Source organism: Pan paniscus, chromosome 1 (assembly GCF_029289425.2).
Source record: "Pan paniscus chromosome 1, NHGRI_mPanPan1-v2.0_pri, whole genome shotgun sequence".
NCBI classification, from domain to species: Eukaryota; Metazoa; Chordata; class Mammalia; order Primates; family Hominidae; genus Pan; species Pan paniscus.
In genome coordinates, this window is record NC_073249.2 from 219,253,742 (window position 1) to 219,279,828 (window position 26,087).

The window sequence follows — 26,087 nt, forward strand, 5'->3', positions numbered from 1 at the left end:
TGAGATCGCACCACTGCACTCCAGCCTGGGTGACAGAGACTCCATCTCAAAAAAAAGAAACAAATGTAGCCTAGAGATTATTCCCTATGCAGTTCTCTGTTGTGTGAATAGCCCTGGTTTAGTCAACCAATCCCCAACTGATGGACGTTTGTGTTTTTTCCTATATTTTGCTGTTAAAAAGGTCAGCATGAATGGCTTTTTTGCAAGTTTCTTTCTTTCTTTCTTTCTTTCTTTCTTTTTTGAGATGGAGTCTTGCTCTGTCGCCAGGCTGGAGTGCAGTGGCACGATCTCGGCTCACTGCAACCTCCGCCTCCCGGGTTCAAGCGATTCTCCTGCCTCAGTCTCCCGAGTAGCTGGGATTACAGGTGCACGCCACCACACCCAGCTAATTTTTTTGTATTTTTAGTAGAGACGGGGTTTCACCATGTTGGCCAGGATGGCCTCGATCTTCTGACCTCATGATCCACCCACCTCGGCCTCCCAAAGTGCTGGGATTACAGGCGTGAGCCACCGGGCCCGGCCACAAGCCTCTCTTAAGGATAGACTTTCAGGGGTGGGAGGGCTGATCCCTGGGCACAGGCAAGTGTAATCCCATCTCCATCTTCATTTCCTTGTCTGCCTTCCCACAGGAATGTAAGTAAGCTCTTTGGCCGTACCGCCCACTGTTGCGTCTCTCACTCATTATAGACACGCATATCTGGTGGAAAGAATGAATCGCACCGTGTCATTCCCCTGTGGAAACCCTGCAGTCGCTGCCGTCACCTACAGGGTAAAATCCGAAACCCTTTAGTGGCACAGAAGATACCAGTGACGGCCTGACCTGCCCTGGCCACACCCCCGCTTTCCGTGCCAGCATCCTTGAACTTGGTCCTCTGACCACACCAAATTGCTTCCACTTCCCCGGGTGTCTTCCCATCAGCACATGCCACACTCTCGGGTTACAATACCCCCGCCCCTCTCTGACTTGGTTTCCCAGGTGAACTCTTTCTCAGCCTTCAAAACCCAGGCCAAGCACTTGGATTTTAAACACAGGCGCTCCCTCCACCATAGGGCGATATGGCGATTACTTATTTTAGTGTCCGCTCTGCTCACCAGACCCGAGCTGTAGGAGTGTGGGAGCTGTTCTCACCCATCCCTGAACCCCCAGCACCTAGTGTTTTGTCAGGCTCAGAGCAGGTGCATAAGAAAGCTTGTTGAGAAAATGAAAGGGAGGCTTCCTATGGTTAAAAGAATGTGGATACAAAAGACTTGGGTTCAAATCCTGGCTTCTCATCTGCCACCTAGGAGATCTTGGGCAAGTCGACGTCTTGGTTTGCTTTCTGTAAACTGGGGATAATGCAAGTTCACTGAAGGTGGCCTTCGGGGCTGAGGGCAGTCACGTGTGGTGGAAGTGCTTAGGATATGACAAATAATGACATGGAAAAACAATGGTGGTAACAAGAGCAGAAGGAATTCAGAAGAGCCAGAGTGAGCTCAATCAGAGGTGAGGAGGAAGCTAAGGCATGGGAAGGAAGGGGCATCGATGAAGGGAATGCATAAGTGACCAAGAAAATTGGTAGCAGCCAGGTGTGGTGGCTCATGCCTATAATTCCAGCACCTTGGGAGACCAAGGTAGGAAGATCACTTGAGCCCAGGAGGTTGAGGCTGCCATGAAGCTAGGATCACCACTGCACTCCAGCCTAGGCCACAGAGCAAGACCCTGTCTCAAAAAACATAAAAATAAAAATAAAAATAAAAAATATGGGTCACTCTTCTGGGTACTTCTCATTGTTATTTAATGATAAAAAAATATGGGTCACTCTTCTGGGTACTTCTCAGTGTTATTTAATGAAGCCACAGCCCTATGAGCCCTGTGAGGTCATGTTATCATCCCACATAACTAATGGGATGCCTGAATCTGGGTCTGGTAACAAGGCCCAGGCACCATTTGACCAACAAGGGGGTTTGCAGTGAGGTCCCCTCTCTTCTTTCCTTCTGTCCTGGGAGCCCTTCTTCTTTCTCGTCTCCTGTTTTTTCTTTGATTCACAGCCACTGCTCCAAACTTCCCCACTGACAAATTCTCAGTGTAAGAATCTCTTCCTAGGCCAGGGGTGGTGGCTCACGCCCGTAATCCCAACACTTTGGGAGGCCGAGGCAGGAGAATCACCTGAGATCAGGAGTTTGAGACCAGCCTGGCCAACATGGCAAAACCCCATCTCTACTAAAAATACAAGAATTAGCTGGGCGTGGTGGTGCACACCTGTAATCCCAACTACTTGGGAGGCTGAGGCAGAATAATTGCTTGAACCCAGAAGGCAGAGGTTGCAGTAAGATTGTACCACCGGATTCCAGCCTGAGCAACAAAGCGAGGCTCTGTCTCAAAGGAAAAAAAAAGGCCTGGCGCGGTGGCTCACGCCTGTAATCCCAGCACTTTGGGAGGCCAAGGCGGGCGGATCACAAGGTCAAGAGATCGAGACCATCCTGAGCAACATGGTGAAACCCCGTCTCTACTAAAAATACAAAAAATTAGCTGGGCATGGTGGTGCGCACCTGTAGTCCCAGCTACTCGGGGAGGCTGAGGGAGGAGAATTGCTTGAACCCAAGAGGTGGAGGTTGCAGTGAGCCAAGATTGTGCCACTGCACTCCAGCCTGGCAACAGAGTGAGACTCCATCTCAAAAAAATAAGCAACAACAACAAAAAACACCTCTCTCCTTTTTATTAATCTTAGTCTTGGAAATCCCTCCCACTTTGATCTCTATCTCTTCACCTGTGTGTGGTGGTGGGGGGAAGTAGGGGGAGGAGTGGGGGGAGGAGTGGGGGGCGGGCAGAACAAAGAAGGGATATTTGAAGTAATACAAAGGAATAGGAAAGAAATTTTTAAATGACAAATTTCCAAAGTTATTTTATTACATCTAATGCTAAAGGAAAGCTCAGGCTGGTTTATAATTCAGACAGGTCAACATATATGATTTGATGGGAGAATAGTTAGGGTTCCATTTCCTTTAAGTTTCTATTCCAATCAATTTCCACTGGTGATGTCTAACTCAGATCCCTTCTCATGAACTGAAGCCATCTCACTTCCTGTCCAGGATGATCGTTTCCCCTCTTTTAATCAGAAACCCAACAGCTGCCCCAGGGGGAGCAGCGTGTTCCAGACACACATGGTTTCTTAGACAAGGTAGGGTGTGGCTGCAGCGGACAGCCACCTCTTCTGGCTAGGTCAGGCTTCAAGCTAGTTAATATTGAATCTTCCTCTTAGCTTTCCTCAGTTCAATGCTCTTCTTAAGTAGTCAAGAATTTCCTCAATCTTACGTAGGTAAAACTGGAATTCAGAGCCTAGAGTATATTCTGTAAAAAGAAGAGTTAGTCGGAAATGGTTAAACCTTGTACAGTCCTCACAAAAACAGAGAAGGGGGACGGCCAGACACCATACCCGCATCGTATTTTTGGGAAGTCTTTTGATTCCTTAGAATGCTCTCCACGTGCCCAGTGCATTGCCTTTACTCATCTTCACTGTGTTTGAACTCAGGCTTCTAAGCTGCCCAGAGCCAAGGGGTGGCATGTTGAGGTGGGCTGTACTCTTGGATTTTGGCTTCTCCCGCGATGCCCCGTGGCCCTTGCCTGAGGGGATATAGGCGTTTTCTAGTAAATAAATTGCAAGAGGTGCCTATTTGGCCATCGTCTTGTTTTTGTAACTGACCTTGGTTTCTCAATTCACTCCTTGCGGGTGGGTTAATCATATCAATCCCGCTGGGATACAGTTCTCTACAGAACAGTGAAATACCATGAGTCACGCAGCTGGGTTGACCACAGCCAATCACTGCTACATAGAAATCTGGGCCTGGCCAGGCGCGATGGCTCATGCCTGTAATCCCAGCACTTTGGGAGGCTGAAGTGGGTGGATTGCTTGAGCTCAGGAGTTCGAGACCAGCCTGGGCCACATGGCCAAAGCCCGTCTCTACAAAACAATACAAAAATTAGCTGGGTGTGGTGGTACATGCTACTCCCAGCTACTTGGGAGGTCGAGGTAGGAGGACTGCTTGAGCCCTGGAGGTCATGGCTGCAGTGAGCCAAGATTGCGCCATTGCACTCCAGTCTGGTCAACAGAGCAAGACTCTGTCAAAAAAAGAAAGAAAGAGAGAAAGGAAGAAAGAAAGAGAGAGAGAAAGAGGAAGGAAGAAAGAGAGAAAGGAAGAAAGAAGAAAGAGGGAGGGAGGGAGAAAGAAAGACAGACAGACAGACAGAAAGGAAGAAAAAGAAAGAAAGAAAGAAGAAAGAAAAGAAAGAAAGAAAGAAAGAAAAATCCAGGCCTGAGGGAAGGTGGGCCAAGATGATGCCCAGTTGTCTGTTCTATAATCAGCAAAGGGAGGCCACAATTCGGGTTCCCTGGGGGTAAGGAAGCCCTCTGACGCTGAACTGGGAGTTGAAGTAATCGATCCTAAACAGCGATTCTTAGTGGACCTACAGACAAATCACAGCATGGAATACCTCAGTCTGGGGCCGGTACCTAGAACATCTGACCCCCTCGTGAGGAGATGCTAGAGTGACGCTCTAGTGGAAAAAGCATTTCAGATGTGGCATATAGAACGATACGCAGTCTGTTAGTGACGATTGCAAGAATAGCGTAAAATTGTTTTAGGGAAAGCAGGGGAAACATGGCAACATTTAGACCTAGGAGACAGGCCGGGCACAGTGACTCACACCTGTAATCCCAGCACTTTGGGAGGCCGGGCAGGCGGATCACCTGAGGTCAGGAGTTCAAGACCAGCCTAACCAACATGGTGAAATCCCGTCTCTACTAAAAATACAAAAATTAGCCTGACGTGGGGGCGCGTGCCTGTAATCCCAGCTACTTGGGAGGCTGAGGCAGGAGAATTGCTTGAATCTGGGAGGCGGAGGTTGCAGTGAGCCCGTGAGATTGCACCACTGCACTCCAGCCTGGGCAACAGAGTGAGAGACTCCAAAAGAATTAGGAGACAGACCCATGAGTCTAAGCTCCTTTTGGTCAGCCTGCTTGCAATTGGACCTGTTAAAGACGATGTCACTTTTGGAAAAAGGGATTCTTGCTATTAATGTTGTATATGGTATAATATGGGGAAATGATTACTGTAACTGATGTCAGTTTTTTTCCTCTGTTAGTATTGTATTGGAGAAGTGAATTGTATTGGAGGAAACAATATAGAAAACACCTATATCCTCTGTTAATTCAGTAAGTGAACCAGGAAGGAAAGGTGGGGAGAAAATCACAAATAGGCCTTATTCGGGTTGGGGAGGTGGAAATTTAATTTTTTTGTTTGTTTGTTTGTTTTGGTGTTTTGAAACAGAGTCTCTCTCTGTCGCCCAGGCTGGAGTGCAGTGGCACAATCTCGGCTCACTGCAAGCTCCGCCTCCCGGGTTCACGCCCAGCTACTCAGCCTCCCCAGTCTCAGCCTCCCCAGTAGCTGGGACTACAGGTGCCCGCCACCTCGCCTGGCTAATTTTTTGTATATTTAGTAGAGGCGGGGTTTCACCATGTTAGCCAAGATGGTCTCGATCTCCTGACATCGTGATCTGCCCGCCTCAGCCTCTCAAAGTGCTGGGATTACAGGCGTGAGCCACCACACCCGGAGGAAATTTAAGTTTTAAAAGGTACATATAAAGATGGGATAAGGCCGAACGAGGTGGCTCGTGCCTATAATCCCAGCACTTTGGGAGGCTGAGGGGGAGGATTGCTTGTGGCCAGGAGTTTGAGACCAGTCTGAGCAACATAGTAAGAGTCCATCTCTACAAAAAATACAAAAAAAATTAGCTGGGTGTGGTGGTGTGTGCCTGCAGTCTCTGCTACTGGGGAGGCTGAGGTGGGAGGATCACTTGAGCCTGGATGGTTGAGGCTGCAGTGAGCCGTGATTGTGCCACTGAGCTCCAGTCTGGGCAACAGACTGAGACCTTGTCTCAAAAAAGAAAAAAAAAGTGGGCTAATATTGAGTACACAATATTGATAGGATACTGATTCTACTGTATTGGAAAATATAAAGGTATCAGGAATGGTTAACAGAATAGGCTGTAAAGACAATGGATTCACCACAACTTTACAGAAAGCAGACAAAATAAAGATGAGGAGGCTGTGAAATATTTACACTCTTGCCAACACAGAAACGAGGTGAGCCAAGGACACCGTTGGAGCCTGATCCAAGGAACTGGAGGATGCAGTGGAGGCTGGCCTGCCCGCACCTGCTTCCAGCACGCTGGGGTCTGGGGCCTGCGCCCCAGGCAGATGCAGGGAACAATATGTGGTCTAGTTAACTCCACTTTGAGAGAATGTATAGGAGGCGTTGGGGGTGGGTTCATAACACAGACTATGATCAAGATGTGCAGGAAATAATCTGGGTGGAGTTAATAAGGTTAACTTGGCCAGGCACAGTGGCTCCCGCCTGTAATCCCAGCACTTTGGGAGGCCGAGGTGGGCAGATCACTTGAGGTCAGGAGTTTGGGACCAGCCTGGCCAATATGGCAAAGCCCCATTTCAGTTAAAAAAAAAAAAAAAAATTAGCCGGGCGTGGTGGTAGGTGCCTGTAGTCCCAGCTACTGGGGAGGTTGAGGCAGGAGAATTGCTTGAACCCGGGAAGCCGAGGTTGTAGTGAGACGAGATTGCACCACTGCACTCCAGCCTGGGTGACAGAGTGAGACTCTGTCTCAAAAAAAAGAAAAAAAAAGGTTAACTTGAACCTACCCTCTTGTGAGAGCTTCCGGATGTTGCGGTCTTCTTGCTTCTCCTGCTCTCTCTAGCCAAGACTAGGTAGGTAATAAATCACGTAGCTGTCGCTCCTGATTGTCTCGTGTGTTCTACTCACTGGCATCCCTGCCTGGACTGGGAAAAAGTCATCACCCTCTGCCCAAGCCCTGTGCAGCTTGGCCCACCTGAGCCTCTTGCTACTGAAATGACTCTCCTTCCCTTACTATCGCCAGAAGAGATGGGTCCACCTAGAGGAAGGAGCAAAACAGGAGCTAAACTGCAGAGCATGATCAAGAGTCGGTCTCACTCACCCTGATTCGGGAAGTTGGATTCCACCACTCTGTGGTTCAGGGGCTGGGTCCTGCGGTAGTCGTTGTGGATGGTCTTGTTGCGGTGATCCAGTAAGGAATTCTCCAGCTTCCAAACCTGGGGGCAACGTGAGTGCATTACGGAGGGGAAGAGTCACTGGGTAATTTAAAAGAAATAACAGTTGGCCGGGCGCAGTGGCTCACGCCTGTAATCCCAACATTTTGGAAGGCTGGGGCGGGCAGATCATTTGAGCTCAGGAGTTGGAGACCAGCCTGGCCAACATGGTGAAACCCCTTCTCTACTAAAAATTAGCTGATCATGGTTGTGTGCACCTGTAATCCCAGCTACGCAGGAGGCTGAGGCAGGAGAATTGCTTGAACCTGGGAGGCAGAGGCTGAAGTAAGCCAGTATCACGCAACCGCACACCAGCCTGGGAGACAGAGCGAAACTCTGTCTCAAAAAAAATAAAAAATAAAAAAGAATTAAGAACTGGGCTAGAGCTTGGATTTATATAACCCTGATGAAGTGACTGTAAGAAGATCTCAAGTCCAGGGGAGGTTCTGGGTGCTGTGTCTCAGGCATTATTCCAGAACTAATCTATCCATGCATTCTTCCAACAGGTATCTGCACACAAGCTCTCTTTCCAGCTTTTTATATGAGTATTTGTCCAATAGTAGAAAGGAGAGAAAGAAGAAGCAGAAATATATCAAGTGGCAAACTCAATTTTTGTTTTTCTGAAAATGTCAGGTTTTCCTCTTTTTTTTTTTTTTTTTTGAGACCGGAGTCTCGCTCTGTCGCCAGGCTGGAGTGCAGTGATGCGATCGCGGCTCACTGCAACCTCCACCTCCCGGGTTCAAGTTATTCTCTCCTGCCTCAGCCTCCTGACTAGCTGGGACTACAGGCACCCACCCACACGCCCAGATAATTTTTATATTTTTAGTAGAGATGGGGTTTCACCATGTGGGCCAGGCTGGTCTCAACTCCTCAGGCCATTCGCCCACTCAGCCTCCCATAGTGCTGAAATTACAGGTATGAACCACCTCACCTGACCTGAAAATGTCTGTATTTTGTCTATATCCTTGAAAGGCATCTTTGCTGCACATACAATTCTATATTGGCTATTTTTTTTCCCCTGGCACTTTGAAATTATGTTTCCACTCCCTTCTGACTTTCACTGTGGCTGTTAAATCAACTCTCTGTCTAATAATACTCTTTTCATGATAATCTGTCTTTTCTTTCTGGCTAATTTTTAAAGTGTTTCTTTGTCTTTGATGATTTCAATGTGATGCGTTTAGTGCAGGATGTTGTGTATACACACACACATATATCTATACACCCAGAGAGAGAGAGAGACAGAGAGAGAAACTAATTGGCATTCTTGAATATATGACTTGGTATCTCTTCCTGAAAATTGTCAGCCAATATTTTGTCAAATCATGCCTCTTCCCTACTCTGCCTCTCTTCTCCTTCTAGAATTTTGATTAGACATTTACTAGACCTTTCCAGTACACAATGTCTCTTCACTTCTTTTCATAGTTCCATCTCTTTTTCTCTGTGCTGCATTCTAGATAATGTTATTGGCTGTCTCCAATTTACTAATTCTCTCTCAAACTGTATCTAACACGTATTAAACCCATTCATTGGGTTTTTGTTTTTGTTTTTTTGAGATGGAGTCTTGCCCTGTTGCCCAGGCTGGGGTGCAATGGCATGATCTCAGCTCACTGCAACGTCCGCCTCCTGGGTTCAAGCGATTCTCCTGCCTCAGCCTCCTGAGTGGCTGGGATTATAGGCTCGCACCACTATGCCCGGCTAATTTTTTGTATCTTTAGTAGAGACGGGGTTTCACCATGTTGGCCAGGCTGGTCTCGAACCCCTGATCTCATGATCCACCCGCTTTGGCCTCCCAAAGTGCTGGGATTACAGGCGTGAGCCACCATGCCTGGCAAACTTTTTTTTTTTTTTTTTGAGACAGGGTCTTGTTCTGTTGCCCAGGCTGGAGTGCAGCAGTGCAATCTTGGCTCACTGCAACCTCCACGTCCCAGGTTCAAGTGATTGTTCCACCTCAGCCTCTGGGGTAGCTGGGATTACAGGCGCCCCACCACCACGACTGGCTAATTTTTTGTACTTTTAGTAGAGACGGGGTTCCACCATGTTGGCCAGGCTGATCTCAAACTCCTGACCTCAGGTGATCCACCCACTTTGACCTCCCAAAGTACTGGGATTACAGGCGTGAGACACCGCAACTGGCCTGGATTATTAATTTTTGATACTATTTTTCCATTTCTAGAAATTCTATTTGAGTTTTTGTCCCAAGTCTGGATGTCCATTTTTATACTTTTTTGCTCTTTTCTCATATTTAAACCTTTTATTTCTTCATACATGTTAAACATTCTTATGTCATATTAATTGTCTGATAATTCCACTAACTGAAGTCTTTGTAGGTCTGATTCTGCTGGTTCTCATTTATAATGTCTTTTTTTCTCATATGTTTTGTATTTTTTTTTCTTAATTGAGCTAATTTCAAGTAACTTTATTTGTGAAAATTCTTCTAGGTCTGGATTTAAGGTCATTTTCCCAGAGATAATTTACCATTTGATTTTGTCAGGTGTCTGGGGGCACTTCTAGCCTGACTGGCAACATTTTGGGGTGTGGGTGTCCTTGAGCAGGGGTCTTTTCCACCTTTTTCTAAGGAAATGAAAAGTTTAAGAAAAGGAGATGGCCGGGTGCAGTGGCTCACACCTGTAATCCCAGCACTTTGGGAGGCTGAGACAGGCAGACTGCTTGAACCCGGGAGTTTGAGACCTGCCTGGGCAACATGGTAAAACCCTGTCCCTACTAAAAATAAAAACTAGCCGGGCGTGGTGGCACACGCCTGGAGTCCCAGCTACTCGGGAGGCTGAGGCAGGAGAATTGCTTGAACCCGGGAGGCGGAGGTTGCAGTGAGCTGAGATCACGCCACTGCACTCCAGCCCAGGTGACAGAGCGAGACTCTGTCTCACAAAAAAAAAAAAAAAAAAAAAAAAAAGGTTGGCTAGACAAGGCACAGTAGCCCTGCACACAGAAAATACTGTACGACCCCTTAGTTGTTGACGTTCGTTGAGATGCTGGGGAGAACCCTTGTTAACCAGGCAATTGAATGGGAAGACTTCGGCAAAGTGATACCATACATTACCTGTGTCCTGGAGAGCTTGACAAAATCCGCCAGCACAAACCAGTGGACGTTCTCAGTGCAGGGAGGCGTGGTGAGTGAGCCATGGTAGGTGTAGTAGTGCTGGAGGTTCCTGGGCAGCATGTCCTGAATGTCAAGGCCAGTCAGGGTTGTTCTTTGTCCTGACCAAGAAGACAGAAGGTAACAGAATGTCAGGGACCACCGCTGCCCCTTGGGAGGACAGCTCAGGCCCAGGCCTCACCAGGTTCCAATCTCTTGAGTTCAGCAGAACATAGAAGCTGATGATTAGGAAACAATTTCCCAGTTTACTTCTTCCTGGAAGGGATTGAGAGGAGAGACTTTGGGGATAGAAGCACTCAGACACCTGCTCCTGGCTGAGTGCTCTTGGCCGGGTGCTCACCCTGCGGCCATTTTCTCATCTGTAGAAAGGGAATAATCAGCAGGATTGTTGTGAGGGTAAGAAGGAATAACATCTGGAAAGCGACTGGCATTGAACCACTACATAGGGAAGTACTCCTAAGTGTAACTGCTGCGGTCACCATTATCATGGCTAGGCAGAGGACACATTTTATGATCAATGAAAGAAATAAATATGGCCCCTGGAGACTTCTGGGTAAGTGCACTCGAAGAAAGACCAAAATGCCTTCGTTTGGGCTCATTGAGAAGTGGGTAGACAGCAGTTGTAAATGCAGAATCAGGCCGGGCGCAGTGGCTCACACTTGTAATCTCAACACTCTGGGAGGCCAAGGCGGGAGGATTGCTTGGGGCCAAGAGTTCAAGACCAGCCTGGGCAACACAGGGAGGCCCCGTCTCTACAATAAGCTTCTTTTTTTAAATTTTTTTTAAATAATAAATGCAGAATCAGAACCAAGCCAGGGTCCAGGTACAGACATTTGGTCCTGAGCTCTTCCTGCCACGACCGCTGGAAACCAAGCCCAGCCACAGGTGGGGCATAGGGAGGGGCCACTTCCACCAGGCCTGCAAAACTCCTGCAGCAGCCACACCTGCTCCTGCTCTAGAGAGGTCCTCGTTTCATTCATGTCAACAACACTGAGCCCCTGAGCTCAGCACAAGACTCTCAAGGCAACACAGGATTGAGTTGGATTTTGCTTCACTTTCCCTGAGCACTTCTGCGCTTCTTAAAGGCAGAGAACATAGTTTTGATACATACGTAGATAGGCCTGTTCAACCAAGGCCACAATGTCTCAGAGTGCATAAGCCCATGAGTAGGCAAAAGAGTTCTAAGTTTGATTATTATTGGAAGATTTCAAGATATAACCTCCAAAAGGGCTCTGTGGTAGAGATTTATTTTTGTAACTCTAATATATTTAAGTGAAAGTCAAGAATTCCAGAATCATGATGCAGCCACCATGGAAAATGGTATAATAGTTCCTCAAAAAATAAACATATGGCCAGGTATGGTGGCTCACACCTGTAATCCCGGCACTTTGGGAGGCCGAGGTGGGTGGATCACCTGAGGTCAGGAGTTTGAGACCAGCCTGGCCAACATGATGAAACCCCGTCTCTACTAAAAATACAAAAATTAGCTGGGCATGGTGGCAGGTGCCTGTAATCCCAGCTACTCGGGAGGCTGAGGCAGGAGAAGCGCTTGAACTCGGGAGGCGGAGGTTGCAGTGAGCCGAGATCGAGGCACTGCACTCCCGCCCCAGCGAGACTCTGTCTCAAAAAACAAAAAAAATTAGAATTAAAAAAACATAGATTACTATGTTACCCAGCAATTCTACTCCTATCTACCCAAAAGAAATGAAAGCAGGGACTCAAAGAGATACTTGTACACCTATATTCATAGCAGCGTTACCTCACAATAGCCAAAAGGTAGAAGCCACCAAAATGTTCACCAGTAGATAAATGGATACACAAAATATCATATATCCACACAATGGAATATACTTCAGCCTTTTTTTTTTTTTTTTGAAGCAGAGTCTCACTCTGTCACCCAGACTGGAGTGCAGTAGCACAATCTCAGCTCACTGCAACCTCTGCCTCCCGGGTTCAAGCGATTCTCCCGCCTCAGCCTCCTGAGTAGTTGAGAATACGGGCACCCTCCATAACACCTGGCTAATTTTGTATTTTTAGTAGGGACGGGGTTTCACCATGTTGGCCAGGCTGATCTCAAACTCCTGACCTCAAGTGCTCTGCCAGCCTTGGCCTCCCAAAGTACTGGAATTACAGGCGTGAGTCACCTCGCCCAGCCACTTCAGCCTTTAAAAGGAATGAAATTCTGATAACATGCTACAATGTAGGCAAACCTAAAAGACATTATGCTAAGTGAAATAATCCAGACCAAAAACAAAGACAAATACTATTTGATTCTACTTATATGAGGTACCCAGAATAGTCAAATTCTTAGAGACAGAAACTGTGGTTACCAGAAGCTGGAAGGGGAGATGGGGAGTAACTGTTGAATGGGTACAGAGTTTCAGTTTAGGAAGATGAAAAACAGTTCCGGCAATGGAGGGGGGTGATGGTTGCATCACACTGTGAATGTTCTTAATGCTACTGAACTGTACATTTAAAATGGTTTAAGGGGTAAGTTTGTTGTTGTTGTCGTTGTTTGAGATGTTGTCGCGCTCTGTCGTCCAGGCTGGAGTGCAGCGACACAATCTCAGCTCACTGCAACCTCCACCTCCCGGGTTTAAGCGATTCTCCTGCCTTAGCCTCCTGAGTAGCTGGGATTACAGGCGTGCGCCACCATGCCTGGCTAATTTTTGTATTTTTAGTAGAGACGGGGTTCAACCATGTTGGCCACGCTGGTCTCAAACTCCTGACCTCAGGTGATCAGCCCGCCTCCGCCTCCCAAAGTGCGGGAATTACAGGTGTGAGCCACTGCACCCAGCCTTAAGTGGTAAGTTTTAATTCAGGCTGTGGGACTGCGTGGAGTCACTGAGATGAGACAGAGCCTGACTCCACCCAACATTTAGGGCAGGAGCCAGAAAGAGAGTGAGAGGGCAGAGCTGGGGCGTGCCAGACCACCCTTTGAAGGTAAACTAAGACAAGAGAAGAAGAGTGGCCCATAGATCTGACCGTCACTCCGGCTTCGTGGAGCATTGGGGCCAGCTCAGGGTGGGGTGGGTGAGAACGGAGAACAGGACTATTCTATGACCTTTTCAAGGGGAGCCAGAGAACTGGGGGAAGCTGGGGAATGGTAAGGTCAGGAGATAACGTTTGTTTGCTTGTGTTTGGAGGTGGGAGGAGTTAGGGCAGATGTGTGTGCTGAGCAGGAGGCTTTAATAAAGAGTAAGACATCAACGATGCAGACCGGGCACAGTGGCTCATGCGTGTAATCCCAACACTTTGGGAGGCCGAGGCGGGTAGATCACAAGGTCAGGAGATCGAGACCATCCTGGCCAACATGGTGAAACCCTGTCTCTACTAAAATACAAAAAATTGGCCAGGCATGGTGGTGTGTACCTGTAATTCCAGCTACTCAGGGGGCTGAGGCAGGGGAATCACTTGAACCCGGGAGGCGGAGGTTGTAGTGAGCTGAGATCATGCCACTGCACTCCAGCCTGGTGACAGAGCAAGACTCCATCTCCAAAAAGAAAAAAGAGAGAGAGAGAGAGAAATCAACGATGCAGAAGACCAGGGAGAGCATAGCAGGAAAGGAGGCCCTGAGCATGGGAGAGGAGTGGGGTTGGGCCCCACATGGGAGGGGTGGTGTTGACAAGAGCAGGGATTTGTCATGCGTTGCAGCTGAAGAGGGGATGTGGAATTTGGTCCAGATGCACGTGGGTTAAGGAGCGGAGTGTTTCTGGCCTGTGGCTTCTGTCTTCTCAATGGAGTGGGAGTGGGAGCATCAGCTCCAGGGGAATTGCTGGAGCCCAGGCACAGGGGCTTCAGGAGAGAGGAGAAAGCATGTGACAAGAATTTGGGAGGTCAGAAAGAAAATGCCCAGCGTGATACTTTAGGATTTCTGGGCACTGTTCATATTTGTAGCTACGAATAAAAAATAATACCAGTTGGCCAGGTGTGGTGGCTCATGCCTATAATCCCAAAATTTTGGGAAGTTGAGGCAGGCAGATCACTTGAGCCCAGGAGTTCAAGACCAGCCTGAGAACATGGTGAGACCCTGTCTCTACTAAAAATACAAAAAACCAGCCAAGCATGGTGGTGCACCTGTAGTCCCAGCTACTCAGGAGGCTGAGGTGGGAGGATCAACTGAGCCCCAGAGGTCGAGGCTGCACTGAGCCATGATCGCGCCATTGCACCCCAGCCTATGCGACAGACCAAGACCATGTCTCAAAAATAATAACGATAATAATACCAGTTAGATGTCTATGGATTTCTGTCCAGTTGCATTCAGCTGTTTGGCTGCCAGCCAACCACTAAGAAAATAACTAAAAAAACTCCAGAGTTGGTCTGGAGCTTTGCCAGGTGAGTTTGTGGAGGGGTGGAGGGGTGAGGGCTAGAGGGTGTTTGCATGGGAGTGTTGAGGGAGACTTGAGAGTGTCGGGGTGGAATCTAAGCTGGGAGAGAGATGAAAGGACACAGGCGTCACTAGGAGCGAGAATGTGGAAGCCCCAGGTTTGGAGGACTCCGGTCAGGTGAATTGCAGGAGGGGCTGGGTGCTGAAGTCAGAGGACTGGGAGGCTGGGAGGTGTGGCCGGAATGGGACATGTGAAGTCGAGGATGCAGAGCTGTTGTGGTTATAGTTCAAAAGTCAAGGGTTGACCCTGGGTGGGAAATGGCTCTTACAAGAACGCCGCCCTCTGGAGGAGAGGGGGCGGAAGAACACCCCGAGTGTCTGGATGTCCAAGTGGTATGACGAGGGCTTCCCTCTTGACATTCATCTCAGCTTGGAGCCAGGTGGACATCTCTCTAGCTGCCAGGACTGTCACTGCCAGCTGAGGTGACAGTCATCGAAGCAAGGATATGCCTACTTAGTGCAACTCCAGCCAGAAGTTCCAATCATGGGAAATGACACATCGAATTTATGCACAGGCTTCTCAGAGAGGTTTGCTGCCTAAGCCAACAGCAGAAATCACTGGAACAAGTAACCTGGCACAGGGAGGGGTGGACTCCCTTGGCAGGGCCCACGGGCCACCCTCCCCACCAGCATCAATCCCCTGCCCCCTGGGCCCACCTCACACTCACACTCGCACTCATTCCCCTTCCCTCCTGCAGCCACAGTTGGCTTCCCTTACCTGGGTACTTGATGTTGGCCAGATGAGAAATGAAGTTGCTGTAATAAGTGTTTTCAGGGTAATTCTTCACCTGTAGAGAAACACAGAGCACTGAGCATAAGTGAAGAAGAGGCCCCAGCACCATCGCTACTAATCCAGCCACTCAGCTTTCTAGCAGATTGGGCCGAGCCTAGAGAGTAAGGAGAGGCAGCCTGTGCCGTCTTGTGTTTTGGCAGAGACAGTCTGGCTGTTCTTTGCTACCAAACACGCAGGTTCATGAGTCCTTCCAGAAAGGCATTATCTGAAGTATTTTGGCAGCTTCCAGGGAAAGAAGCTTGTCGGTCATTGGTGATGCCCTCAGAAATGGCCAACTCTTACTCTAAAAAAGTCCCCTGTGTGCTTGTTTTTGTTTGTTTGTTTGTGAGTTGTTTTTTTTTTTTTTTAAGAGTCTTGCTCTCTTCCCCAGGCTGGAGTGCAGTGGCACGATCTCGGCTCACTGCAACCTCTGCCTCCAGGGTTCAAGCAATTCTCCTGCCTCAGCCTCCCGAGTAGCTGGGATTACAGGTGCCCACCACCACGCCTGGCTAATTTTTTTGTATTTTTAGTAGAGACGGGGTTTCACCATGTTGGCCAGGCGGGTCTCGAACTCCTGACCTCAGGTGATCGGCCCACCTCGGCCTCCCAAAGTGCTGGGATTACAGGCGTGAGCCACCGCACCTGGTCTGTGCACTTGTTTTGGGCAGTGTCAGCCACAGTCAGATTCTTTGTGATGAGGAGGGCTTGATCTCACAAGTTCCCTTCTTCAGCCTCAGGACTTCCGACAGAGAGCCAGATGTCCAAGGCAGAACGACTACAATTCCCCCAACACCAGGTCACTCTTTCTGAATGAGTATTGACTTTAACAGTCAGAAAAGTTGCTTTGGGTGAAAAAGGTCTATTTTCAATGGCTCTTTTCAGTCAAGTGGTGTTGATCTCTTTCACTGTGCATAAATTTGGCTTTCTTGGCTTTATGACTGCATTTGCTATTTGTTTTCTAGATGTCTCGTGCCTTTTTTGTTGCATTGGTCCACCTTTACTGACTTCTTTTGTGTTAAGCAAATACTTCTCATTTACCATTTAATCATTTTTAGTTATTTTCTTAGTGGTTGCTCAAATGATTACCATATACAACTCAATCACAATCTATGTCAGGTTAATATTAACTTAATTTCAGTAAAATATAGCAACTTTGCTTCAAAAGAGCTCTATTTCATCCTCATCCTTTCTTCTATTTTTGTCATATGCATCACATCTACATATATTATAAGCCAGTGGTATAGTCATTGCTTTAAATAATCTTGATGGTTTTTAAAAAGAAATTAAAAGAAGAAAACACAAAAAATATATGTATGTAGTCTTTTCTATTCTCCATTTCCAGTACTCTTCACTTCTTTCTGTGTATCGGAGTTACCGTCCAGTATCATTTTCTTTCAGCCAGAAAAGCATCCTTATATATGACTAGTAAGATAGACCGGCTAGCAATTATACTGGTTTTCGTATATCTGGGAATGTCTTTGTTTCACCTTCATTTTTGAAGGGTGGTTTGTTGGATATAGAATTCTTGATTGACAGTCATTCCACTGTGTTCTGATGACTTGAAAAGTCAGCCATTAATTGTACTGTCATTCCCCTACATATAATAAATCCCTTTTCTCTTGCTGCTTTCAGCAGTTTGATTTTTGATGTATCTAGACTTGGGGTTTATTTATCAGACTTGGGGTTTTTTTAGTTTCTTGGATTGATAAATTTATGTTTTTCCTCAGGTTTGAGGCTTTTGGGCCATTGTTTTGTTTTGTTTTGTTTCGTGTTTTTCTTCCACTTTCTCTCTCTCCTCTCCTTCTGGGACTCCCATTATATGTGTGTGTGTGTGTGTGTGTGTGTGTGTGTGTGTGTGTTGCTATACTTGATTTTGTCCCCATGAGTCTGCAAGGCTGTTCATTTTTCTTCTGTCTTTTTTCTCTGTATTTCAGATTGGATAATTTCATTGCTCTATCTTCAAATGCACTGATTCTTTTTTTCTTCTGCTGCCTCAGATCTGCTTTGGGCCCATCTAGTGATTCTTTTTCCATTTTGTTTATTGTACTTTTCAACTCTAGACTTTCCATTTGGTGCATCTTTAAAGTTTCTATTTCTCCATTGAGATCCCTTTTTTGAGTCATTGTCATCATATTTTCCTTCAATTCTTTGAACATAGTTTCCTTTCATTCTTCAAACATTTATGATAGGTTTTTTTTTTTATTTTTCTCCCAGCCACAGCATTGATAGTTGTTTTAAAGTCCTGTCTGCTTAATCACTCTGGGTCCACTCAGGTCAGTTTCTATAGATTGTTTTGAGTTATTTTTTCCTCCTAAATATGGATTACATTTTCCTATTTCTTTGCATGCCCGACTTTTTTTTTTTTTTTTTTTTTTTTTTGAGACAGAGTCTTGCTCTGTCATCCAGGCTGGGGTGTAGTGGCATTATCTTGGCTCACTGCAGCCTCTGCCTCTTGGGTTTGAGTAGTTCTCCTGCCTCAGCCTCCTAAGTAGCTGGGATTACAGGCGTGCGTCACCACGCCTGGCTACTTTTGTATTTTTAGTAGAGATGGGGTTTCCCCATGTTGGTCAGGCTGGTCTTGAATTCCTGACCTCAGGTGATCCATCTGCCTCAGCCTCCCAAAGTGCTGGGATTACAGGCATGAGCCATCACGCCCAACTTTTTTTTTTTTTTTTTTGAGATGGAATCTAGCTTTATTGCCCACGCTGGAGTGCAGTAGACCGATCTCGGCTCACTGCAACCTCCGCCTCCCGGATTCAAGTGATTCTCCTGCCTCAGCCTCCCAAGTAGCTGGAATTACAGGTGCCCGCCACCATGCCCAGCTAATTTTTGTATTTGTAGTAGAGATGGGGTCTTGCCATGTTGGTCAGCCTGGTCTTGAACTCCTGACCTCAAGCGATCCATCCACCTTGGCCTCCCAAAGTGCTAGGATTACAGATGTGAGCCACCACGCCCGGCCCCGCCATCTAGACTTTCTTAGAAATGCAGAGGTGTTGATTGGGCCCGGTGGCTCATGCCTGTAATCCCAGCACTTTGGGAGGCCAAGGTGGGGGGATCACCTGAGGTCAGGAGTTCACAACCAGCCTGGTCAACATAGTGAAACCCGTCTCTACTAAAAATACAAAAATTAGCCAGACGTGGTGGCAGGCGCCTGTAATCCCAGCTACTTGGGAGGCTGAGGCAGGAGAATCATTTGAACCTGGGAGGTGGAGATTGCAGTGAGCCGAGATTGTGCCACTGCACTCCAACCTGGGTGACAAGAGTGAAACTTCGTCTCAAAAAAAAAAAAAAAAAAAAAGGAAATGCAGAGGTGTTGCCCTTGTCTGATTGAGTTGCAGGTTTCCCCTTGCCCTTCGAACAATTTGTGTCTACGCAACCCCTCTGGGATTCCAGCTCTTTTAAGTCAGCTTGTCCACGTTAACCAAGGTCCGGAGATTGACAGCACAGAAGGAGCACAGTGATCTTCCATCGAGTCAATGTTTCCAAGAACTGTGAGCTCAGGAAAAGATGAAGAGTGATAATAAAGAAGACTGTTTAACTAGACTTCACACCTTGTTTGGACATCAACCTATAACTTCAAATACAGACACACATGGGTAGTTTCTGCTTACCTCAACGAAGGCTGCCAGTACAGCCAAACCATCCGGCGCATCTTGGGCTATATCATAGCTCTTGTATTTAGAATTGTAGTGAACAACGTGAATCTGTAAGAGCAAGGTAGAGTGGGTCAAGGGCAGTTCATAGAAATTCAAATGCTTAAGATTTCCAGGGAAGGAGGAAGAGGAAGAAAGGTGCTCCGTCTGAGGCCTCAGACTGTTCCACACAAGCAACTTGGACCTCCATCTCTCTCCATCTGGGCTGCAATTCCTATCTATCAAGAGCAGAAACTTCCCCAAGAATGCAAAGAGCAAGAGTGGGATTCTGGAAGATGGCAGTTCGAGGCCATTTCCCGACCACACCTCCCTCCAGGCAGACAAGCTGGCAGAGTCTGAAGGGATCACATGAGGACGCTGGGTTCTCCTGGAGTGTCTGGGGGCTTTGCAGGGAGAGTGAGCTTGCGCCCCTTGTCCCAGGCAACCACTGTTAATGCGTAGTCATCCTATGGATGGATTCTGGCAAAAGAGGGAACTCAGAAAATCTAACACAGTCCAGGCACAGTGGCTCATGCCTGTAATCCCAGCACTTTGGGAGGCCGAGGCGGGTGGATCACTTGAGGTCAGGAGTTTGAGACCAGCCTGGCCAACATGGCGAAACCCCGTCTCTACTAAAAGTACAAAAATTAGCCGGCCATGGTGGCAGGTGCCTGTAATCCCAGCTTCTCGGGTGGCTGAGGCAGGAGAATCATTCGAACCCAGGGAACGGAGGTTGCAGTGAGCCAAGATCATGCCACTTCACTCCAGCCTGGGCAAAAGAGCAAAACTCTGTCTCAAGAAACAAAAAAAAGAAAATCTAACACATAGAAATCCAGCTGAAACAAAGGAGGGCTTGCCACACCCTGTGGGCTGTGAATTCCTGCCAACCTGAGTCCTGTGAGGGCAGGACCTTGCCTGAACCCCTGTCACAAAGTGGTGATCTGTCAATAGTTGCTGAGTGAATAAAAAATAAACTCAACTTCAGGATGACTTAACTGCTACCATTGCACAGTCTTTTGGCTGTTTTTGTTTGTTTGTTTTGTTACTCAGACCGGAGTGCAGCGGCATGATCAGGACTTACTGCAGCCTCAGCCTCCTGGCCTCAAGTGATCCTCCCACCTCAGCCTCCTCAGAAGCTGGAACTATAGGCGTGTACCACCACTCCTGGCTAATTTTTTTTTTTTTTTTTTTGCAGACACAAGATCTCGCTACATTGCCCAGGCTGATCTACAACTCCTGGGCTCAAGCAATTCCCCTGCCTTGGCCTCCCAAAGTGGTGGAATTACAGGTGTGAGCCAGTGCACCCGGCCTTGGCTATTTTAATAAGAAAAGTGACGGCCGGGCACTGTGGCTCACGCCTATAATCCCAGCACTTTGGGAGGCCAAGGCGGGTGGATCACCTGAAGTCAAGAGTTCGAGACCAGCCTGGCCAAAATGGTGAAACCCCGTCTCTACTAAAAATACAAAACTTAGTAGGGCATGGTGGCGGGTGCCTGTAATCCCATTTACTCGGGAGACTAAGGCAGGAGAATTGCTTGAACCCAGAAGGCGGAGGTTGCAGTGAGCTGAGATCTCGCCACTGCACTCCAGCCGGGGCAACAGAGCGAGACTCTGTCTCAAAATAAATAAATAAAAAGAAAAGTGACCACGGGGTTCAAAGGAAAGAGGACACAGTGGGGGTCCTCAGGTACCTCGATCACATGTCTGATCCCGTCCACGGTGTGCTCAGAGCCGCTGATGTCCGAGGACGCACCTCCCCAGTGAAAGTGCATCTGCTGGGCTATGTATACAGTGCCGTCAGCCGCTGTCATGCGCATGGTGGAGGGCAGGCTGATCTGCACTGGAGAGACAAGGTGGGGCTGAGAGCAGAGTAGGTGAACACAGAGGGGTCAGGCCTACAGGCTGGGTAGCTTCTCTGCTCACCTCCCACCTGTCTGAGCCCAGGGCAAGCCAATACCATAGGCTGGCTTAGAATGCCATGGGCAGGGTCACCAAAGGAGAAGAGGCGTTTGCGCACAGGGCACAGGGTGAGGTCAGGATGGAGGCCAGGCACTAAGTAAACCAGGCTGGGCAAGTGCCTCTCCCCAGCACGCTCCTTCCCGCCCAGAACCAACAGGCCAGAGGCAGGACCACACAGTGGCAGGTCCAGCTTGCTGGCCCCAGGGAAAGGGAAGGTCCTGAAACATTATGGCCAATGGGCTTGGAAACTAGAATTCTACTCTCTATCTCTGGCCAAGTTTGGAATTTGCCGAAGGTATAAGAATAGGAAGTGGGGCCTCTTAGAACTGTTTTCTTTTCTTTGTTTTTTTTTCATGCTCACTCTGTTGCTCAGGCTGGAGTGCAGTGGCACCATGATGACTCCCTGCAGCAACTCACTGCAGCCTCCAACTCCTGGCTTCAAGGGATCCTATCACCTCAGCCTCCCGAGTAGCTGGAACTACAGGTGCCCGCCACCATGCCTGGCTAATTTTTGTATTTTTAGTAGAGACGGTGTTTCACCATATTGGTTACACTGGTCTTGAACTCCTGACCTCAAGTGATCCACCTGCCTCAGCCTCCCAAAGTGTTGGGATTACAGGCGTGAGCCACCACGCCCAGCTGAAATCTCTGCCTTTTGGAATGAACTACACAAAAAGAAAAAAACGGACTCAGTTACTAAGAAAAGTGACTAAGAAAAATATCTATGAGGATATAATTTCGGCGTTGGAAAGGGCCAGGCAGCATGTGTCTCATGAGCAAGATCTTCCTATTTATTTATTTTGAGACAGAGTCTTGCTCTGTCACCCAGGCTGGAGTGCAGTGGCATGATCTAGGCTCACTGCAACCTCCGCCTCCTGGGTTCAAGCAATTCTCCTGCCTCACCCTCCCCAGTAGCTGGGATTACAGGCATATGCCACCATGCCCGGCTAATTTTTGTATTTTTAGTAGAGACAGGGTTTCACCATATTGGCCAGGCTGGTCTCGAACTCCTGACCTCAAGTGATCCAACCTCCTCAGCCTCCCAGAGTGCTGGGTTTATAGGCGCGAGCCACTGCGCCTGGCAAGATCTTCCTATTTAAAGTCATCAATGCTGGCTGTAAACAAGAACATTTTCTTAAAAGATAGCAAATATGAGGTATTTAAAACCTGTCACATGCCCCCCTCTTTCTTTCCAAATTGTCTAAAGGAGCGGGGAGCTATGATTAAATTCATAACGTAATGTGCTGTAATGCAGTAATCCGGCCTGAAAGGTTTTCACCGGCTGTTTGGCAGAACAAATGCTCTGTATTTAGAGCTTGAGATGTAGCTGGCCTCAAAAATCAATGCTTGCAAGAAAAGGACGGAAGGGCCTTAAAATGAGGCGTGCAAGGTCAGTGACGCTGAAAGCAGACGGGAGCCGAGGAGCTGAGGACCCGAGCAGAGCTCCCTAAATGGACAGTAAGCACCACAGGAGAAATGAGAGAGGTCCTCACAATTTCCCCAAAACACAGCTCCCGGGAGACGGAATGTGTTACTTCTGGTTACACTGACAGGCCCACACAGGCCCAACTGGAAAAGAGCCACAACCCTGAGCCTGTTACTGGGCTTTTTAAAAAATATTTTAATTGAGGCAGGGTCTTACTCTGTCACCCAGGCTGGAGTGCAGTGGCATGACCTCAGCTCACTGCAGCCTCCACCTCCCAGGCTCAAACAATCCTCCTGCCTCAGCCCCTCAAGTAGCAGGGACTACAGGCACACACCACCAGGTCCAGCTAATTTTTAAGTTTATTTGTAGAGACAGAATTTCACCATGTTGCCCAGGCTGGTCTGAAACTCCTGGGCTCAAGCAATCCACCTGCCTTGGCCTCTCAAAGTGCTGGGATTATAGGTGAGCCACGGCACCTGGGCAATATGTATTAATGGATCAGTGCCGGCCCACCAACTGTTACTAGTCTGCACCAAAACAGAGATATTGGGAGTTCATTTTAGAAATTTTGTAGCAACTTGTCTTTGTTTCAACAGCCTGTGTTTCAATTTGAATTTCTCTTTATTGAAATGTTGAATCTAATTTAAATTTAATTTTAAAATGAGGAGGCCAGGCCCGGCAGCTCACACCTGTAATCCTAGCAATTTAGGAGGCTAAGGCAGGCAGATCACCTGAGGTCAGGGGTTCAAGACCAACCTAGCCAACATGGCGAAACCTCGTCTCTACTAAAAATACAAAAATAGCCCAAAAATATGGACAAAATCTGTATAAGGAAAATCACAAAACTAATGAAATAAATCAGGAAGAACTAAATAAGTGGAGAAATATTCCATGTTCACAGATAGGAAGACTTAATACTATCTCAATGTCAATTATTTCCAACTTGGTCTATATGTTACCAAAAACTGGTCCCAATCCAGACCCCAAGAGAGGGTTCTTGGATCTCACACAAGAAAGAATTTGGGGTGAGTCCACATAATAAAGTGAAAGCAAGTTTATTAAGAAAGTAAAGGAATAGGCCAGGCGCAGTGCCTCACGCCTGTAATCCCAGCACTTTGGGAGGCCGAAGCAGGCAGATCACTTGAGGTCAGGAGTTCAAGACCAGCCTGGCCAACATGGCGAAACCCTGTCTTTACTAAAATTACAAAACTTAATGGGGCATGGTGGTGCATTCCTGTAAACCCAGCTACTTGGGAGGCTGAGGCACGAGAATCACTTGAACCGGGAGGCAGAGGTTGCAGGGAGCCAAGGTAGCACCACTGCACTCCAGCCTCAGAGCAAGATTCTGTCTCAAAAAAAAAAAAAAAAAAAAAACGGAAGTAGTGGAATAAAGAATGGCTGCTCCACAGGCAGAGCAGCCCCAAGGGCAGCTGGTTGCCCGTTTTTATGGTTATGTCTTAATTATATGCTAAACAAGGGGTGTATTGTTCATGCCTCCCCTTTTTAGACCACATAGGGTAACTTCCTGATGTTGCCATGTCATATGTAAACTGTCATAGCGCTAGTGGGAGTGTAGCAGTGAGGACAACTGGAGGTCACTCTCGTGGCCATCTTGATTTTGGTAGGATTTGTCAGGCTTCTTTACTGCAACCTGTTTTATCAGCAAGCTTTGTGACCTGTATCTTGTGCCAACCTCCTATCTCATCCTGTGACTGAGAATGCCTTAACCTCCTGGGAGTGCAGTCCAGTAGGTCTCAGCCTTATTTTACCCACCCCCTATTCAAGATGGGGTCACTCTGGTTCAAACGCCTCTGACATTACTATACGATCAAGCAAGCTCTTGGTAATTACCCACATGGACTGAAAACACACAAACCTACACATGGAATTGATTGATTGATTGATTGACTGATTGATTGATTGATTGAGAGAAGGTCTTGCTCTGTCACCCAGGCTGGAGTGCAGTGGTGCAATCATAGCTCACTGCAGCCTTGACCTCCCAAGCTGCTCAAGTGAGCCTCGCACCTCAACCTCCTATGTAGCCAGGACTGTATGTTTGAGCCACCATGCCAGGCTAATTTTTTTATTACTTTCGTAAGTCTCACTACATTGCCCAGGCTGGTCTCAAATTCCCGGGTTCAAGTGATCCTCCCACCTTGGCCTCACAAAGTGCTGGGGTTACAGGCATGAGCCACCATGCCTGGCCTGCATATGGGTTTTATAACAGCTTTATTCATAACTGCCAAAACTGAGAAGCAGCCCGGATGTCTTTGGATAGGTGAATGGATAAACTGGTTCATCCAGGCAATAGAATATTCAGCACTGAAAAGAAATGAGCTATCAAGCCATGAAAAGACATGGAGGAAACTTAAATGCATATTGCTAAGTGAAAGAAGCCAATGTGAAAAGGCTACATGCTGTGTGATTCCAACCATATGACATTTTGGAAGAGGAAAAACTATAGGTCAAATAAAAAGATCAGTGATTGCCAGGGTTTAGGAAGGAAGGGAGAGATGAACAGGTGGAACACAGGATTTTCATGACACTGAAATGATTGCTCAATACATGTGATTAGAAACCTTTCAAAACCTGACTGGGCATGGTGGCTCATGCCTGGAATCCCAGCACTTTGGGAGGCCGAAGTGGGCGGATGACTTGAGGTCAGGAGTTTGAGACCAGCCTGGCCAACATGGTGACACCCTGTCTGTACTAGAAATACAAAAATTAGCCAGGCGTGGTGGCACGTGCCTGTAATCCCAGCTACTGAGGAGGCTGAGGCAGGAGAATCGATTGAACCCGGGAGGCGGAGGTTGCAGTGAGCCGAGATCGCGCCACCGCACTCCAGCCTGGGCTACAGGGCACGACTTCGTCTCAAATAAAAGAACCTTGCAAAACCAAAAATTAACAAATCTTTAATACATCATGTCAACTTTACTGTTAAGCTTAGTGTTCATCAAAATCTCATTAGATTCAAAGTTTGTAGATTAGTTTTTTTTCCCCCTTCAGTAGAATTCCTGAATGTGCTTGGAGCTTGCTGAAAAGTAGCCAATGGCGATAGCCAAATAACTTCAAAAGCTAAATTATAAAAATCTTTCAAAATACTTTATATCAGGCCGGGCACGGTGGCTCACGCCTATAATCTCAACACTTTGGGAGGCCGAGGTGGGCGGATCACTTGAGGTCAGGGGTTCGAGACCAGCCAGGCCAACATGCTGAAACCCCATCTCTACAAAAAATACAAAAATTAGCTGGGGGTGGTGGTGGGCGCCTGTAGTCCCATCTACTCAGGAGGCTGAGGCATGAGAATTGCTTGACCCTAGGAGGCAGAGGTTGCAGTGAGCCAAGATCATGCCACTGCATTCCAGCCTGGGTGACAGAGTGAGACTCCAACTCAGAAAAAAACCCTTTACATCGAAAAATGGAATTATGGCCAGCCTTGGTGGCTCGTGCCTGTAATCCTAGCACTTTGGGAGGCCAAGGTGGGCAGAGCACTTGAGGCAAGGAGTTCGAGACCAGACTGGCCAGTATGACAAAACCGCATCTCTACTAAAAATACAAAAATTAGCTGGGCGTGGTGGCACATGCCTGTAGTCCCAGGTACTAGGGAGGCTGAGGCAGGAGAATTGCTTGAATCTGGAAAGTGGAGGTTTCAGTGAGCCAAGATTGCACCACTGCACTCCA

At 47.6% G+C, this 26,087-nt stretch overlaps 1 protein-coding gene across 1 annotated transcript in view; it reads right to left on the minus strand.

The window, feature by feature from the left end:
- Nucleotides 1-3,505: 3,505 nt before the first annotated feature.
- The window catches only part of CA6 (carbonic anhydrase 6), a 28,705-nt gene continuing 6,123 nt past the window's right edge, over nucleotides 3,506-26,087 (minus strand). The window contains 7 exon segments of the mRNA XM_055104228.1: nucleotides 3,506-3,590; nucleotides 3,592-3,601; nucleotides 7,004-7,118; nucleotides 10,174-10,331; nucleotides 15,336-15,405; nucleotides 19,001-19,093; nucleotides 20,713-20,861. Of these exon segments, the coding sequence (XP_054960203.1) occupies nucleotides 3,506-3,590; nucleotides 3,592-3,601; nucleotides 7,004-7,118; nucleotides 10,174-10,331; nucleotides 15,336-15,405; nucleotides 19,001-19,093; nucleotides 20,713-20,861 (680 nt within the window).